Below are 14,916 nucleotides of genomic sequence, written 5' to 3'. Positions count from 1 at the left end.
TAAAATGTATAAGAATTACATATAAAAGTCTAACAAAAGGAATGTACTTCCAAATCGATAAAATTTTGAAAAATATGGTTCATATGATATTTCTAAATCAAAAGAATTAATGCTATACAGTTTAACAAAAACCTGTGGGTATTGACAATGGCAGGACCACTCTAGTAGAAATATCAAAGATCACCTGTGAATGGCTGACTGTAGTCACCTTTGCAACTCAGCATCTTCTGCCAGCACATCTTTACTCTCTCCTGGAATACTCAATCTCCATCTTGTTAATCTGCTCTGTAGTGTTAATGACAAAATAACAATTAGGTGATTAACACCTAAGACGAACTCCTTTTAGAGCATCTATCCATTCAATTCAACAACAACAAAAAGGTATTAAGCTTCATGCCCTATAAGCACATGCCAGGCAGTGTATGGGATTTGGGGATTCAGCAACATGGTCCATTTCCAATTCCTCATGACCCCAGATTTGTGGTCTACCTGGGAAAACAAGCTCCAAATGTAAGTGATTAGATAAACAATGTAATGAAAGTTTGAGGTGCTATGGAAATATCCAAATCAGACTGAGGCATAGGGAAGTCTTCCTGGAGGAGGTGACACTGAAATTAGTTTTGAAGGATCCATAGCAGATATCTAGACAAGGAAGGACAACAGGAAATGCACTTTACATAGGAGGGATAATAAGTGCAAACGAACTGAGGGATGAATTACTGAGACATGTTCAAAGAGCTACCTGTAAGAAGAGTGTTTTAGTTTTGGTATTTGGGGGTTTGCTTTTAGGGAGAGATGGGAGATTGGGAGATGAAGCTTACAAGTGGTCCAAATTGGATGCTGAGAGATCTTGTGGGTCAAGGTAAGAAGTTTGAACTTTATATAGAAAGTTATAAGTAAGCATGGGAAGATTGATTATAAGTAAGAGGGATGACATATATAGGAACATTCTAGTATTAGCTAAGTTGGTGGGGTACAAAAAGGAAAAATGAAAATGAAAGGAAGCCTACTGCAGCAGTCAAGGTGGGAAATGTCAAGGGCCTAAACTAACACACTAGCCATGAAAGTCCAGACCAGGTAGCAAACATTAGGAAAACAGAATCTTCAGGAATAGTACCTATGTGTACACACACACACACACACACACACACACACACACAGATAGATATGTAACTATGCTATGTATAAGTACATGTTTATTCATCCAAAATATACAAAATTATATATTTCCTTATATAATATCTGATACACACAAAAGAAAGTTTATAGTATTTGGGTAAGTTTGAAGCAAGGTAATAAAACAAACACGAACAGACCCACCATCCTATTTAGATGTGCCATGATTTCTCAAAGACAAATACCAAACATCTGTCTTGAATAAAACTTGGAATTTGGTTCCACTTGGTGGTGTGCTGATGACACGTGAACTATTTATTTTTTCTGCAAACCATTACAAACCCAGTATTCAATTTTTCTAAATCCTGCCTTACATGTAAGACACAATAACAGATTTCAATGAAACCAAGATATGAATGGAATAATATCTAGAACAAGATGGATCAGCTTCAATTTCTTTTTTTCTTTTTTGTTTCCTTTTTTAAAAACAAAAAAATGTTTCTGTTTAAAGTCTACAACATGATTTGATATATACAAGCATAGTAAAATGATTACTACAGTCAAGCTAATTAACATATCTTCTCACATGGTTACCATTTTATGTGTGTGATAAGAGCAACTGAAATCTACTTTCTTAGCATATTTCCATTCTTCAGTACATTATTAACTATGGTCATCACACTGTATATTAGGTCTCTAGGCATATTCTTCCTATTTAACTGCGACTTTGTACTCTTTGACCAACATTTCCCCATCTCCCCTACCTCTGCACCCTGGGTAACCACCATTCTACTCTCTGCTTCTGAGTATTTGACTTTTTCAGGTACCATATGAGATCATGCAGGTTTTTTTTTTCTGTGTCTATCTTAATTAACTTAGCATAATGTCCTCCAATTTTATCTGTGTATTCACAAATGGCAATATCTCTTTTTTTGAGTCTGGATAATACTCGGAATGTGTGTGTGTGTGTGTGTGTGTGTGTGTGTGTGTGTGTGTCACAATTTATTTTTCCATTCGTCTGTCAACAGATGCTTAGGTTGTTTCCATATCTTGGCTATTGTGAATATTGCTACAGTGAACATGGGAGTGTGGGAGTGCAGATATTCCTTCCAAGTACTGATTTCACTTCCTTTGGATATACATCCAGAACAGGGATTGCTGAATGATGTAATAGTTCTATTTTTAGTTTTTTGAAGAACCTTCATACTGTTTTCTATAATTGCTGCACCAATTTACATTCTTACCAATAATATACAAGGGTTTTCTTTTCTCTACCTACTATTCGACATTTGTTATGTTTTTATTATTTTGATAATAGCCACTCTAACAGGTGAAGGGTAATATCTCATTGTGCTTTTGATTTGCAGTTTCCTGATGATCGGTGACACTGAGCACCTCTTCATGTACTTGCTGGTCACTTGTATGTCATCTGTGGATAAATATCTATTCAGATGCTTTGCCCGTTTTTTAAAAATATTTATTTATTTTTAAGAGAGAGAGAGAGAGAAAGAGAAAGAGAGAGAGATTGAGATGGGAGAAGGGCAGAGAGAGACGGGGACAGATTATCCGAAGCAGGCTCTGCACCAACAGCAGAGAGCCGATGTGGGGCTCCAAGTCACGAACTGTGAGATCATCACCTGAGCCAAAGTCAGGGGCTGCTTAACCGACTAAGCCACCCAGGCACCCCCACATTTGTCCATTTTTTAATCTGTGGTCATTTACAGCTACTTCTTTTTTCTGTGGTCCTAGGGGACTTGCAAATGAGTCCCATCAGCTCTCAGAGCTAGGTGATTTGGAAGCCAGTCTCTCAGGTGGCAGCTGTAAAAGTTGAAGTGCTCGATGTATGGTCCAAACCTTTCACTCCTCAGGAGGAAGCTAAGATTTGGGGGTCCCCTCCCAACTGTAAGGAAGGCACTGTGCCAAGAATGGGGTTTACAGCATGAATGTGTCTCAGCTTTCCTGCCCATTTCAATGTGGGTATATTCTTAGATGCCTGATAAGCAAGAGTCTTTAAATTAGTTTCTGGGTTTTTCTCAGAGGAAACTGATCTGTGTGTAGCTGTTTATTTGGTACATCCAGAGAAGGGGAAACCAAGAGCCTCCTATCCCTCCATTTTATTCTTCAATTGCTTACCTTCCCCTTGAATCTTAGGTAGTGATTTTAGGACGAGGTCTTATTTTTCCTTGAAATATCTTCTTATTATGAAAATTTCTTTATTGTATTTGCTAATCCGAGACAGAATCTGGCTAAAAGCCATGAGACTTAAATTCACCCTTCCTCTCCCGTTCTGTGTATTTTTGCCAGGCAAGGGACTAATAGACAAGCTGAGACAGATTAATTACTGTCTTTCCACATATATTGACCTTAATTCCAATGAGTATTTTGGCATAACTGAGATTAAGTTGATTTTTTTAACATAATTCCTAGGAAACATTTTACTGCTGCATAAATCAAACTCAATATTTAATAATGGCAACGTGCTTTCAATTTTACACCGTATTTCCTACTCCAAAACAGGGGCAGTGTAAAAGCAAGTAACTCCAATGAGACGAGGTTCTCAAAGGCGTCTGGTCTGCTTTTGATACCCTCTCCTCTATTCAGTAGATGATAATCTCAGGTGCAAATGAGGAAAAGCAAGTATGTAAAGAACATCCATAGAGATGGCCATGATTTACAGTCTGCAGCAGCAGTCAGAGGACGCAGGACTTCCAGCTACATTTGGCTATTTGGGACCCAAAGGCAGATTTTTCTTATTAAAAAAATTACAAATTGTGTTGATATGAAATTAAAAGCAAAAATCATATTCTTTGGAAGAATGATATCATGGATATTGTCAACTTTTGAAAAGTTAAGAGTAGAAACTTCTGGTTAAAGATAATTGAATAAAGATATATTTATGCCACTCCTCTCACTTGCGACGTCTTAAAGCCAGTTAAAAATAGAAGGGAAGCAAAAATTCCATCTTTTTTAAAAAAATGTTTATTTATTTTTGACAAAGAGAGATAGAGCATGAGCGGGGGAGGGGCAAAGGGAGAGGGAGACACAGAATCCAAAGCAGGCTCCAGGCTCTGTCAACACAGAGTCCCAAGCGGGGCTGAACTCAGACTGCGAGATCATGACCTGAGCGGAAGTCGGATGCTCAACTGACTCAGCCACCCAGGCGCCCCTAAAAATTCCATCTTTAATAGAACTTGGAAGTTGCCACAACTGCTAACCACAACCACAAACAGAGTACACTTACAAATACCGTCATGTCTGTCTTCCTCGGACCTTAGATATAATGACTTGCGCCAAAACAAGAGTCGTAATCCTAAATAATTTGAATGGAGTAATATTACTCCATTACTCGGGGCTCAGGCGGGTCACAGGACACACAGGAAATGTCCCTTCAGGGAATCAGGTCAGTAACACAGAGCAGCTGAGGAGTGTAGCTGAGGATGCATTTGTGTTATTTATCATCTAGAAGCTCTGTGCTTGCAAATTCATACCCGAGAGAAATGCTGACATGCTACAGGCAGAGGAAGTAGAGCGGGCCTATAGCGTCACTACAGAAAATCTAGGATTCAGTGATTGGCTGTAAAACACACCAATCCCGTTTTTGAGGAGGAAAGGGGGGGATGTGCCCTCCTACAGCCTGTAGGGCTTAAGAAAAGAACAGATTTGATACTGCAAGCCTGAGTGGAGGATGTGGTCTACTCCTCCCCCCCACACACACTTGGTGATCTTCTGTAGGTAGTCAGAATCAGCCAAAGATGTAAGCATGATAGGTAGAATCTAGCCTGTGCGTAAAAATCGGCACCACCAATATCGATAGTCAGACAGAGAAAACTATGAGGCTGATGATGTGCAAACCTCAATGAGAGGAATTACCCAGAAAAACACACGAGGGGTTCAAATCAGAGGTTCTCTTGGTTTCAAAGAAGTTAAGAACAAAGGAAAAAGATTAAAGCAGATTGCTGATTGAACAGCAATCAGCAGTAATTTTGCTCCTTCCCAAAGTCCCACTAAATCTACTGCAAAAAAAAAAAAAAAAAGTTTCTCTTTAAAACAGACCCACCAAAACAGAGGATATCAGCATAGAAATGTTGGGACGAAGAAAACAGACATGTGGAAACTGACTTAGCAGATGTAATAAAACCAGTTTTAAACCTGTGGGATAAACTGAGAATGATCTGGTTTTACACCACACAATTCTCAAAAGGCTTAGGTGTTGGCAGCACTAGGAAACTCTGAAACTAGGTAAAGACAGGCTCTTGTCTCTAGGGAGAACTGGGAAAAGCAGGAAGAGGGAGAGCAAAGAGCCACTGTAGTTTGTTGTCGTAGACTCTGGGCCTGGAGTTCTCTTGTCCAGCAAGAGAGCAGACACAGGATTAATATGCAAGTCACAGGATTAATATTCCAAGTCCGAGAGGAGACAAGAGCTCCCAGTAAGTGTCCTTGCTCCGTTTTTATTAGGATCGGAAGATTTATCAGCATGATGGACATGCACAAAGAGACAATGAAATTGTGAACATTAATTCACGGGCGTGATGGAAAGGGGGTTTTGAAGATATGTGGTGTTAGGGGTTTGGGTCAATACAAAACAAAATCCAGGTGCTGAGCAGATGGTTGTTTACAGCAGACATGAGGCGCCTTGTCTGTTTACCTAAACTTGCCTAGGGGGACAAGAAGGACAGAACATGCTACCTCAGGGTCAACAAGGCACCTTTCTTTTGCTAATTAGCTCCACTCCTGGCAACTTTGCCCAGGGTGGTCTCTAGCCCCTTTTACCTGTTTACCTATTTTGATCCTTCCTTCCCATGAAAGCAGTTTTCTGCTATTGTACTAAATTGGGGGGCACTGCTGCCCTGAATACCTAATCTCTACCCATTCTTGGATACTTTCATCCTGTGGCTTTCTATTTCTTCATGCCTTGTTAACCCTTCAGCGCAAGCTCAGGGAATTCTTAAGCTTAATTCCCGCAGTTTATTATTAGCCTTTTAGTTTTTATTGACTTCTAAACTATAGGCATGTTTTACTTTGAAAAAATAAAAATTTTGAATAAATACGAAATAAAAGGCCTTCCCCAAAACAGAGATCATCACCTAACAGAATGAGATGGATATACTGGAATTGCTCAGGGATAAGGTGGGGAAAAAAAATTAAAATATCACAGAGATCAAATCTGTTTTGGAAGGCGCCCCCGCCCCATGGAATAAATACAACTAAAAATAATTATTTTTTAAATGCTAACATGAGAAAACCACAAAAAATGAAAAGAAAATGTTTTTTTAACATAAAAATTGTTGTAGAAAAATGATGTGTATAGCAGACAAGTAAAACTCATTCAACATAGACTCTGTAGGACTGCCTGAAGAAGAAAGAGAAAAAATTCTTTAGGAAAAAAGAATGGGTATAAGAAAAGAGAACTTCCTTGAAACGGAGATTTGAATCCATAAATCAAAACTAGAATTTAAGAAAAATTGCTATAAGAACAATTGAATCAAAATATACCAGTTGAGAGGCCCCTGGGCAGATCAGTTGGCTAATCATCCTGTCCAACTCTTGATTTTGGCTCAGGTAATGATCTCACTGTTCATGAGATCAAGCTGGTGTGCTGTCAGCATGGAACTTGCTTGGGATTCTCTCTCCCTCTCTCTCTGCCCTTCCTCCACTCGTGCTCAAGGGTGTGCTCTCTCTCTCTCTCTCTCTCTCAAAACAAACAAACAAAAAATCCTGGTTGAAGTTACTGAACATCAGGAATAAAGAATCCTTAGACAACCAGGTGGACCAAACAAATCAGCATGTGGTGTTAGGCTGGCAGTCTGTGTTTTTGCATGGGGAGATAGGAATTAATAAATAATAGCTACTGATCTTGTAGGGGTGCTTCCTCAGTGCTAGGTGCTGGCTAAATCATTTGATTCATTACCTCCTTTCATCTTAAAATAACCGTATCAAGTGACATTTTTTTCAGGATAGCCACTTATGGTTTTGAAGGTTGAGCGTAAAGCATTCCAGGAGATACTATCTATGGCTCCTGTGTTCATGCTGCCCATGTAGCTGGCAAGTCTGGTGTTGTGTGGTAGACAAATCGTGCAGCTATGTTCAGTGGCCTTGGGGTCATTACTCCCTTTTCTCAGTTAAGGAGAACTGAAGATCATAGACCGTTAAGAAATTTTTCCCAGATCACAAAGCTAGGAAACGGCAGAAGCCAGATTCAAAGCCTGGTCAATGTGACATCAGAGACAAATTCTTAACCGTTAGCCTACAATGTACAGGCCAGCTGTCTCTGAAGGTCGAACAAGGAGGGAGTTGGGTGACAAGTGGCTGGGAGCAGTGATAGCAGCAACTGTTTCTATGTAATCTTTGGGGATCTTGATGTGGATTCACATAGTAGCCTAATTAACTGACAACAGAGCTTGTTTTGACAACAGGTTTTATGTACAAATGTGTGAAATGGCTTTTGCCTGTGACTTTGCTGCAATACAAGCCAGCTCCCATTTTTGATCAGATTAATTCCTAATTTTTCCTCCCAGCAGTCTCCCCTCCCCTACAACAGTCCCCTGGTTTCTCTTCTAAGGATTTCTCAGGTAAAATTACCACCATACTCATTTTGGGCTCAACTTTGGTACCAAAAATCTTAAGAAAAAAAAATTCATTTCTAGATCCTAAAAAAATATTGACAGCCATAAAATAAACTATATTTATAGCACTTTGCATAATAGCATGAAAATGTAGTTCCTAACAAATATTATTTGAGGACAAAGAATTGTTTTATAAAATTACAAACTTAACAGTGATCTCTGATAACTTTACACAAAAAACACAGTCCTTCAGCATTCTCCATATCTTCCATGCATTTATGAGTGCATGTATTTCATGCATATATGAGTTTATTGATAACAAAGTACGTAACCTGCCGTCTCCCAAGAGAAGCCTTGAGTAGTGATATGGGGTGGGCTTCCCTGACATGCTGGAAAGATGGTTAATCTTCAACTCCAACCCCGTTTCACTAGAATTACTTCTTAAAATACCATGTGCAACTTTATGAGCCAAAACTTCATTCACATGTTCCTGTGAATTGTTTTTGTCCTAATATAACACTTGACTGAGCCCACTCCAGGAGCAGGAGTTGTGACTGGGGCTAAGAGGAGGGAAATTGGTTTTTGAAGATGGGTTGGAAGATGATGGTGAGCTAAGACTCTTTGTAGCCAGAGGAGAATTGACAGTCTTGGACCCAACAAAGAGACTAGAGGAAAGTGGATTCAGAATGCAATATAGAACAGGATAAAGTTTCAATTTTACCTAACCACAGGCAGTAGGGAGTACGCCCCCAATATCAAAACCTGTTGGAACTCCTATGACCGTATTAATATATCAGACTGAAAATCAAAAATTCCCCCCATTTTCTCCCAATGTCTTCATCTACCCCAACCCAGTTGTGTGATTTTGACTGATGTATCATTATCCAACCTGGTTTCTCTCTCATCAGAAAAAAGAGAGAAAAGTGAAGATTTCTGTTTATGTTCCTACGTCTACTAACTCGTTATTCAAAGAACTTTAGAGCTTTTGCCATGAATGAATGCACACATCCTACTGTACTATTAAAAATGTTTGAGCCTATTGATCTCACAACCAATTTTCGTCTTGCCACTAGATGTGACTCCAGCATTGTGAAGCTTTCTGGAGACATTCAGTTCATCAGGCATGAGCACCAGAAAATTGAGAAAACAATTCAAAATTTCATGTCTGCCCTAGAAACTGTTTCTAAGAACTTGGATATGAAGGTAACCGAAAATATTTGGAACTCTTACATTATGTGTTATTGCCAGAAGATCATTATAGCTTATCAAAATGCCTAGTCGGGTGGAAAGTTTTCAAAAGACCTCTTTACTTCCAAAGTGTTTAAATATGACAGGCATGCATATATACCATGAGCACTGTCAGTTGAATTAACAAAACTTTAATGAGTACCTCCTATGTTCCAATGTAGCCACCCATTATAAGCCTGTGCTACTTGATTCCACTGTTGCTATTCTTTTACTCTCTGGGATTTCCTCAAAGACTGTAGAACCAAAGATTATAAGCAAAACATTTTTTCATGGACTATTATTATTAAATAGCCAACCTAAATGTGAGTTGATTATGTTATATCCCTACAATAGGTTACATCTCTCACAAAATAATGTACAAATCCATTGCCCTGGTTTTAAAGGCCATCTCTACACTGGCCCCCTGCTTATCTTTTCAGCTCACCCCATTTTTCCTGGCTCACCCCTCATACCCAGTGGTACTGAACAACCTGGAGGTAGGTCTGTACTCATTCTAAGACATTACACAGGCTCCATATTGTTTGTGCTTTTTTTCTGCCTGAAATGCCTTTCCTTTTTCACCCTCCCAATGGCTTAACTAAAAGAGCCAATGCAAAGTATTCTGTGCCTTACTTTGTCATGTACCTTATGTGACAATAAGCACTTCTCTGAAGTCATTTAGGCAGAACAAAGTGGAAATCCTTTGAGAATAGGGGGACATGTAAGTTTGGTGTATGATTATTTGTTCATAGGACCAAATAATCAAGAGCAGAAGGTTCAAAGGGGCACATAGATTACTCCAATCCCATTGGGCTCACCTTGCCCACACCTATGCGCCCATCTAATTAAGTCCTAATAGTTTTTTGGTTGAGTCTCTTTGTTTTCCAAAATACCTAGTCATATCAAAAATAAATCATAACCATGTTACCTCTGGTTTTCTGATGTAACACCTCAGTACTTTTTTTTTTAAGTACTTTAAAGCCATGACCAGATCTTCCAGATGATTGTTAAATAAAAGTGGTCATAGAAGGCAATTTATCTAGTTTCTTATTATACTGGAGATGTCTTTGTTGTTTTCTTTTGGATGTTGGTGTGATATATTTTTAACCATGTTAAAGTAACCTTCAATTCCTACTTACTTCCAGTAGTTTTAATTAGTGCTCAGTTTTTATTAGGACTGAACATTTCACCTTAAAAAATGCCTTGTAGACATCAAAAAATGCCTACATCATCATATTAGGGTTTTTTTAATTTGGGTTTTTATTTGTTCACTCGTTTATTTCTTTGGACTTCTAATGTGCTATGTCAATACATTTCCCAATACTGAAACATTTCTGCATTTCTGCCATACAGTCATTGTGTAATCATTCAGCATTTGACTTTGCACCTAGGTTCAAAATTTGATTTGGGGTGCCTGGATGGCTCAGTCAGTTAAGCCTCCAACTCTTGATTTCAGCTCAGGTCATATCTCATGGGTCATGAGTTCGAGCCCTGAATTGGGGTTCGTGCTGAGAGTGGGGAGCCTGCTTGGGATTCTCTATCTCCCTGTCTCCCTCCCCTTCCCCCCGCTCTCTCTCTCTCTAAATAAATAAACTTAAAAACTTTTTCAAAAAAGTGACACTGACTGAAGTTTATTCTTAGTTATTTTTTTAAGGTAATACAGATGATATGTATGGTTCACAAATCAAAACTACATAAGAAAATATACACTGAGAATTTTCGTGCCCACCTCTGTCACCATTATCACATTCTTTCATTTCCTCACTGAAAACCATTTTTATTATTCTGTTGTGGATTCTTCAGTATGCCTTTATGCAGATACAAACAAATGCAAATATATTCTTTTTTTCTCCTTTTTACAAATAAGGTTGCATATTACACACACACACACACACACACACACACACACACACACACTAATATGTACCTATTTTTTTTTAACTAAACAAATACATCCTGGAGATCAGTCATACTAATACATGGAAAGCTTCCTCATTCTTTTTTTACAACTGCATATTCTCCTCTGTGTTCAATAGCTCACTCATTTAACCAATCTCTCACAGATGGACATTTGGACATTTTTAGTATTTTTCTCTTTCAAACAATGCTGCAAGGTGTAACTTGCACCTATGTCATTGTGTGTATGTCCATAGGTATGTTTGTAGGATCAATTACCAGAAGTGTGATTGCTGGGTCAAAATACATGTTTGTTATTTTCAGGTATCTTGCTGTCTGTAGGGTTTTGATCATATTACATAGCCATCGGCGATATGTAAAATGTAAAAATGAGGACATTTTACATATTGCCTCACCAATGGTGTTGACTTTTGAATTTTGCCACTCTTATAGGAAAAAGAAAGCTAAAATCTCTGTGTTTCACTTAGCCTTTCCTTTCTGTTTTTTTAATTTTATTTATTTATTTATTTATTTTTGAGAGAGAGCGTGTACACAGCAGAAGAGGGAGAGAGCAGATCCTCAGTAGGATCCGAGCTGTCCGTGCAGAGGTCAACATGGGGCTCAAACTGATAAACAACCATGAGATTATGACCTTAGCTGAAATCAAGAATCGGATACTTAACCAACTGAGCCACACAGGCACCCCTTCACTTAGCCTTTCTCATTGTGAATGAGGTTCACATCTTCAAGAGCTATTTTCATTTCTTTTTCAGCGAGTTATCTGTTCATCTCTTTTATCCATTTCCTTATTGGTCTGTTTTTCTTTTTCTTCTCAATTTTTAGGAGCTCTTTATATGTTCTTTTGACTTTTGTCATGCTTATGTTCTATATTTATAGCTAAATTTATCAGCTTTTTTTTTTGTAGCTTCTTTTAAGTCACACTTAAAAAGAAATTCCCTAGGGGTGCTGGGTGGCTAAGTTGATTTTGGCTCAAGTCATGATCTCAGTCATGAGATTGAGCCCCATGTTGGGCTGCATACTAACAGCATGGAGATGCTTGGGATTCTCTCCCTCTCTCTCTGCCTTTCTCCCACTTGCACTGTCTGTCTCCCCCTCTCAAAATACTCATATTTTCTTCTAGCACTTTCATGGCTTTACTGTTTATATTTAAATTCTTGATCCATTTGGAGTTTTTCTAATATAGAATGTGCCTTAATTATTATTTTAATCATTGAGACCTTATAGTACTTTTAGTATCTGGTACAGCAAGTACCTTTCATTGCTTTCTTTTCTCCCTTTCCCTGGTGATAATTGTTTGTTTTTGCATATGATTTTAAAATCAGTCTGTCTATTCCCAGCAAATAATAACTCATTTTTAATTTTTATTGAAATCACATTAAATCATAAATTAACTTTTGAATTTACTGAATCATAATGCTGAGTGTTTTATCCAAGAACATAGTGTGCTTCCTATTTGTCAGGTTTGCTTTTCTATCATTCAAGAATAGTTTGAAATTTTCCTCATGTTCACATCATCTTCAATATATTTTGGGATTTTGTTATCTTTTTTCTTTTTAGTTTATTGTAGTGGGGTCTCATCATATCTTCTGATGAATTGTTAGTTGTATATAATGAAAGCTATATTAATTTCATCTTCTGTTAGGGAATTCTCCTCTTGATTATAGAAATTTTCCAGTTTGTTGTTGTTTTTCCAGGCACACAATCATATGATTTTTAAATGATAATTTTACTCATTTTTTTTCACTTTCATACACACAATTTCTCTCCCTGCTATAATTGCCTTAATAACTCCAGTATGGTATTAAATAGTGTGGGAATAGTGGTCATCCTGCTCTTGTTCCTGACATTAATGGAAATTCCCCCAGGGTTTCCCTTATGGTGAGGGAAGTTAGTTTCCTCAGTGAACATGTTTGATGCACTATTGCTATTATACTGAGTTTTTGTTTGTAATCCAGAATGATTACGAATTTGTCAAATGCCTTTCAACATTATTTGTGGAGATAATCATGTGAGCTTTCTCCTCAACTATGCTGGCATAATTATTTGTATTAATATATTTCTTATTAAACGATTCTTGTTTTAAAAATTAAATTGTGCTTGATTATGATGTTTTTAAAACTGTTCTGATACTGTTTGCTGATATTTTATTTAAGAAGTTTGCATCAATATTTATAAACAAGATTAGTCTTTTTGTGCAACCTTTTTCAGATTTTAGAATCGATGTTTTGCTGACTTCATGAAAATAATTTGGAAGTTTCCCTTCTTTTTCTATGCTCTGAAACAGTTTTAAAAACATTGCAATGACCTATTCTTTAAAGATTCAGTAGTTTGCCTCCGAAGCCATTTAGGCCTAATGATTTAGTGGAAAGAAGAGTTCTTTGATATCTTTGCTCAGTTTTTTCCATGGAAAATCTTTTCAAGGGTCAGCTTTAGTAAATTACTTCTGCTTGGAAAAAAGTACCTTTTTCATCCAGATTTCGAAATTAATTTGCATAAATTGTGCAAAATACTATGAAGATTATTTTCATTCCTTCTGCTTTTATATTTTTCCCCTCACCATTTTATTTGTGCTTTTTTGACCTTTTGATTAATTAGGTGTTTGTGCTTTAATAATTATATTGATTCCTCTCCATTGAGCCACTCTTTTTATGTATTTTTAAGTTCTTCTATTTTGTCCTCCATGTGTTCTCAGCAATTCAAGTTTTTGTCTTTTTTTCCCTTTTCCTGTGATTTGTTTTGCTGTTAATTTTCTAACTTTTTGAACCAAAAATATTTGTAATCTTTTGCTGACAGGATCATTTTTGACTATGAATTTTCCCTGAGCATTTATTTACTTCCCTGTATCTCCTAGGGTTGATATAGTGTTCTCATGGTTTCCTAGAAATTCTGCAGTTGTATATTGTATTTTGCCCTTTGATTGAACAGATTAAGAGGGGTTGTTGTTTTTCCTGAGTTAAGGATTTTTTTGTTATCCTAGTATTCATTTTTAGTTTTATCTCCCTGTAATTGAAATTTTTATGTATATACCCGTTTGAGTTTTTGGAATACTTTGAGGGATTTATTTTGGCATCTGGATAGAAAAATTTTCTACACGTTCTAAAAGAATATATTCTGTATTTTTAGGGCACAAAGTTCAGTCGCTATGTAAAACATTGCTTATTGTTTAGGTCTATTGTATCCTTACGTATTTTTTTGGTTCTTTCTTCTGTCTTGGATTGAGAAAAGTGAATTAAAATCTATAATTATTTGGCTTCCATTTCGTCTATCACTTCAGCTTTGTGAATGTTCTCACTACATTATTTGGATCGTATTTATATCTACTCTATTTTTCCTTATTCTTAATTTTAGTATTTATTTGTTTTCTTTACGTTTAGAAAAGTTTACGTTTAGAAAAGACAACAAGAAAAATGTTGTCTACTACCTTTTCAAAGAAACAACCCTGGGATTTACCTATCAATCCTATAATTTTTTTACTTCTCAATTTTTTTAATGTTTGTATATTAGTTTGCTATTGCTGCCATAACAAATGACCACACACTCAGTAGTTTATAGCAACATAAATATATTATCTCATAGTTGCTGCAAGTCAAAAGCCTGGTGGGCTAGAGTAAATCCCCTGCTTAGGGTCTCACAAGACAGAAATCAAGATATCAGCAGGGCTATGTTTCTTTGAGGTAGCTCTGGGAATTAGTTCTCTTCCAGACTCATTCAAGTTTTGGCCAAATTCAGTTTCTTGAAGTTGTGTGACTGAGGTTCTTGCTGGAGTTGGAGACATGTTCCCCCAGATGCCAGCCTTCTTTCTCATGTTTTCCATGTGGCCTCTCTCCAGGAACAGGCCAAGTCCTTGTCATGCTTCAAATCTCTCTGACTCTGGCTGGAGAAAGTTCTCTGCTTTTAAAGGCTCATGTGATTTAATTGGACCCACTTGGATAAGACAGGATAATCTCTCTATTTCAAGGTCTGTAACCTTAATTACAGCTACAAATGCCATTGGCCATCTAACATATCATATACACAGGTTCTAGGAATTAGAGAATGGACATCTTAAAGGAGCCAGTCCACCTATCACAATTTGTCAGTTTCTTCATTCTGC

The 14,916-nt window shown here is 37.3% G+C and overlaps 1 protein-coding gene across 3 annotated transcripts in view; it reads left to right on the top strand.

Moving 5' to 3' along the window:
• FAM81B (family with sequence similarity 81 member B) overlaps positions 1-14,916 on the top strand; it is a 54,914-nt gene that overhangs the window by 24,651 nt on the left and 15,347 nt on the right. For all 3 annotated transcript variants that reach the window (XM_019428815.2, XM_019428816.2, XM_019428817.2), the window contains one exon: positions 8,753-8,882. In XM_019428815.2, coding sequence (XP_019284360.2) covers positions 8,753-8,882 — 130 coding nt within the window. The remainder of the gene's footprint in view (positions 1-8,752; positions 8,883-14,916) is intronic.

The sequence above is a fragment of the Panthera pardus genome, unplaced genomic scaffold (genome assembly GCF_024362965.1).
Source record: "Panthera pardus isolate Hobbes unplaced genomic scaffold, ASM2436296v1 HiC_scaffold_2, whole genome shotgun sequence".
Classification (NCBI taxonomy): domain Eukaryota; kingdom Metazoa; phylum Chordata; class Mammalia; order Carnivora; family Felidae; genus Panthera; species Panthera pardus.
This window is presented reverse-complemented; position numbering and strand designations above follow the sequence as displayed.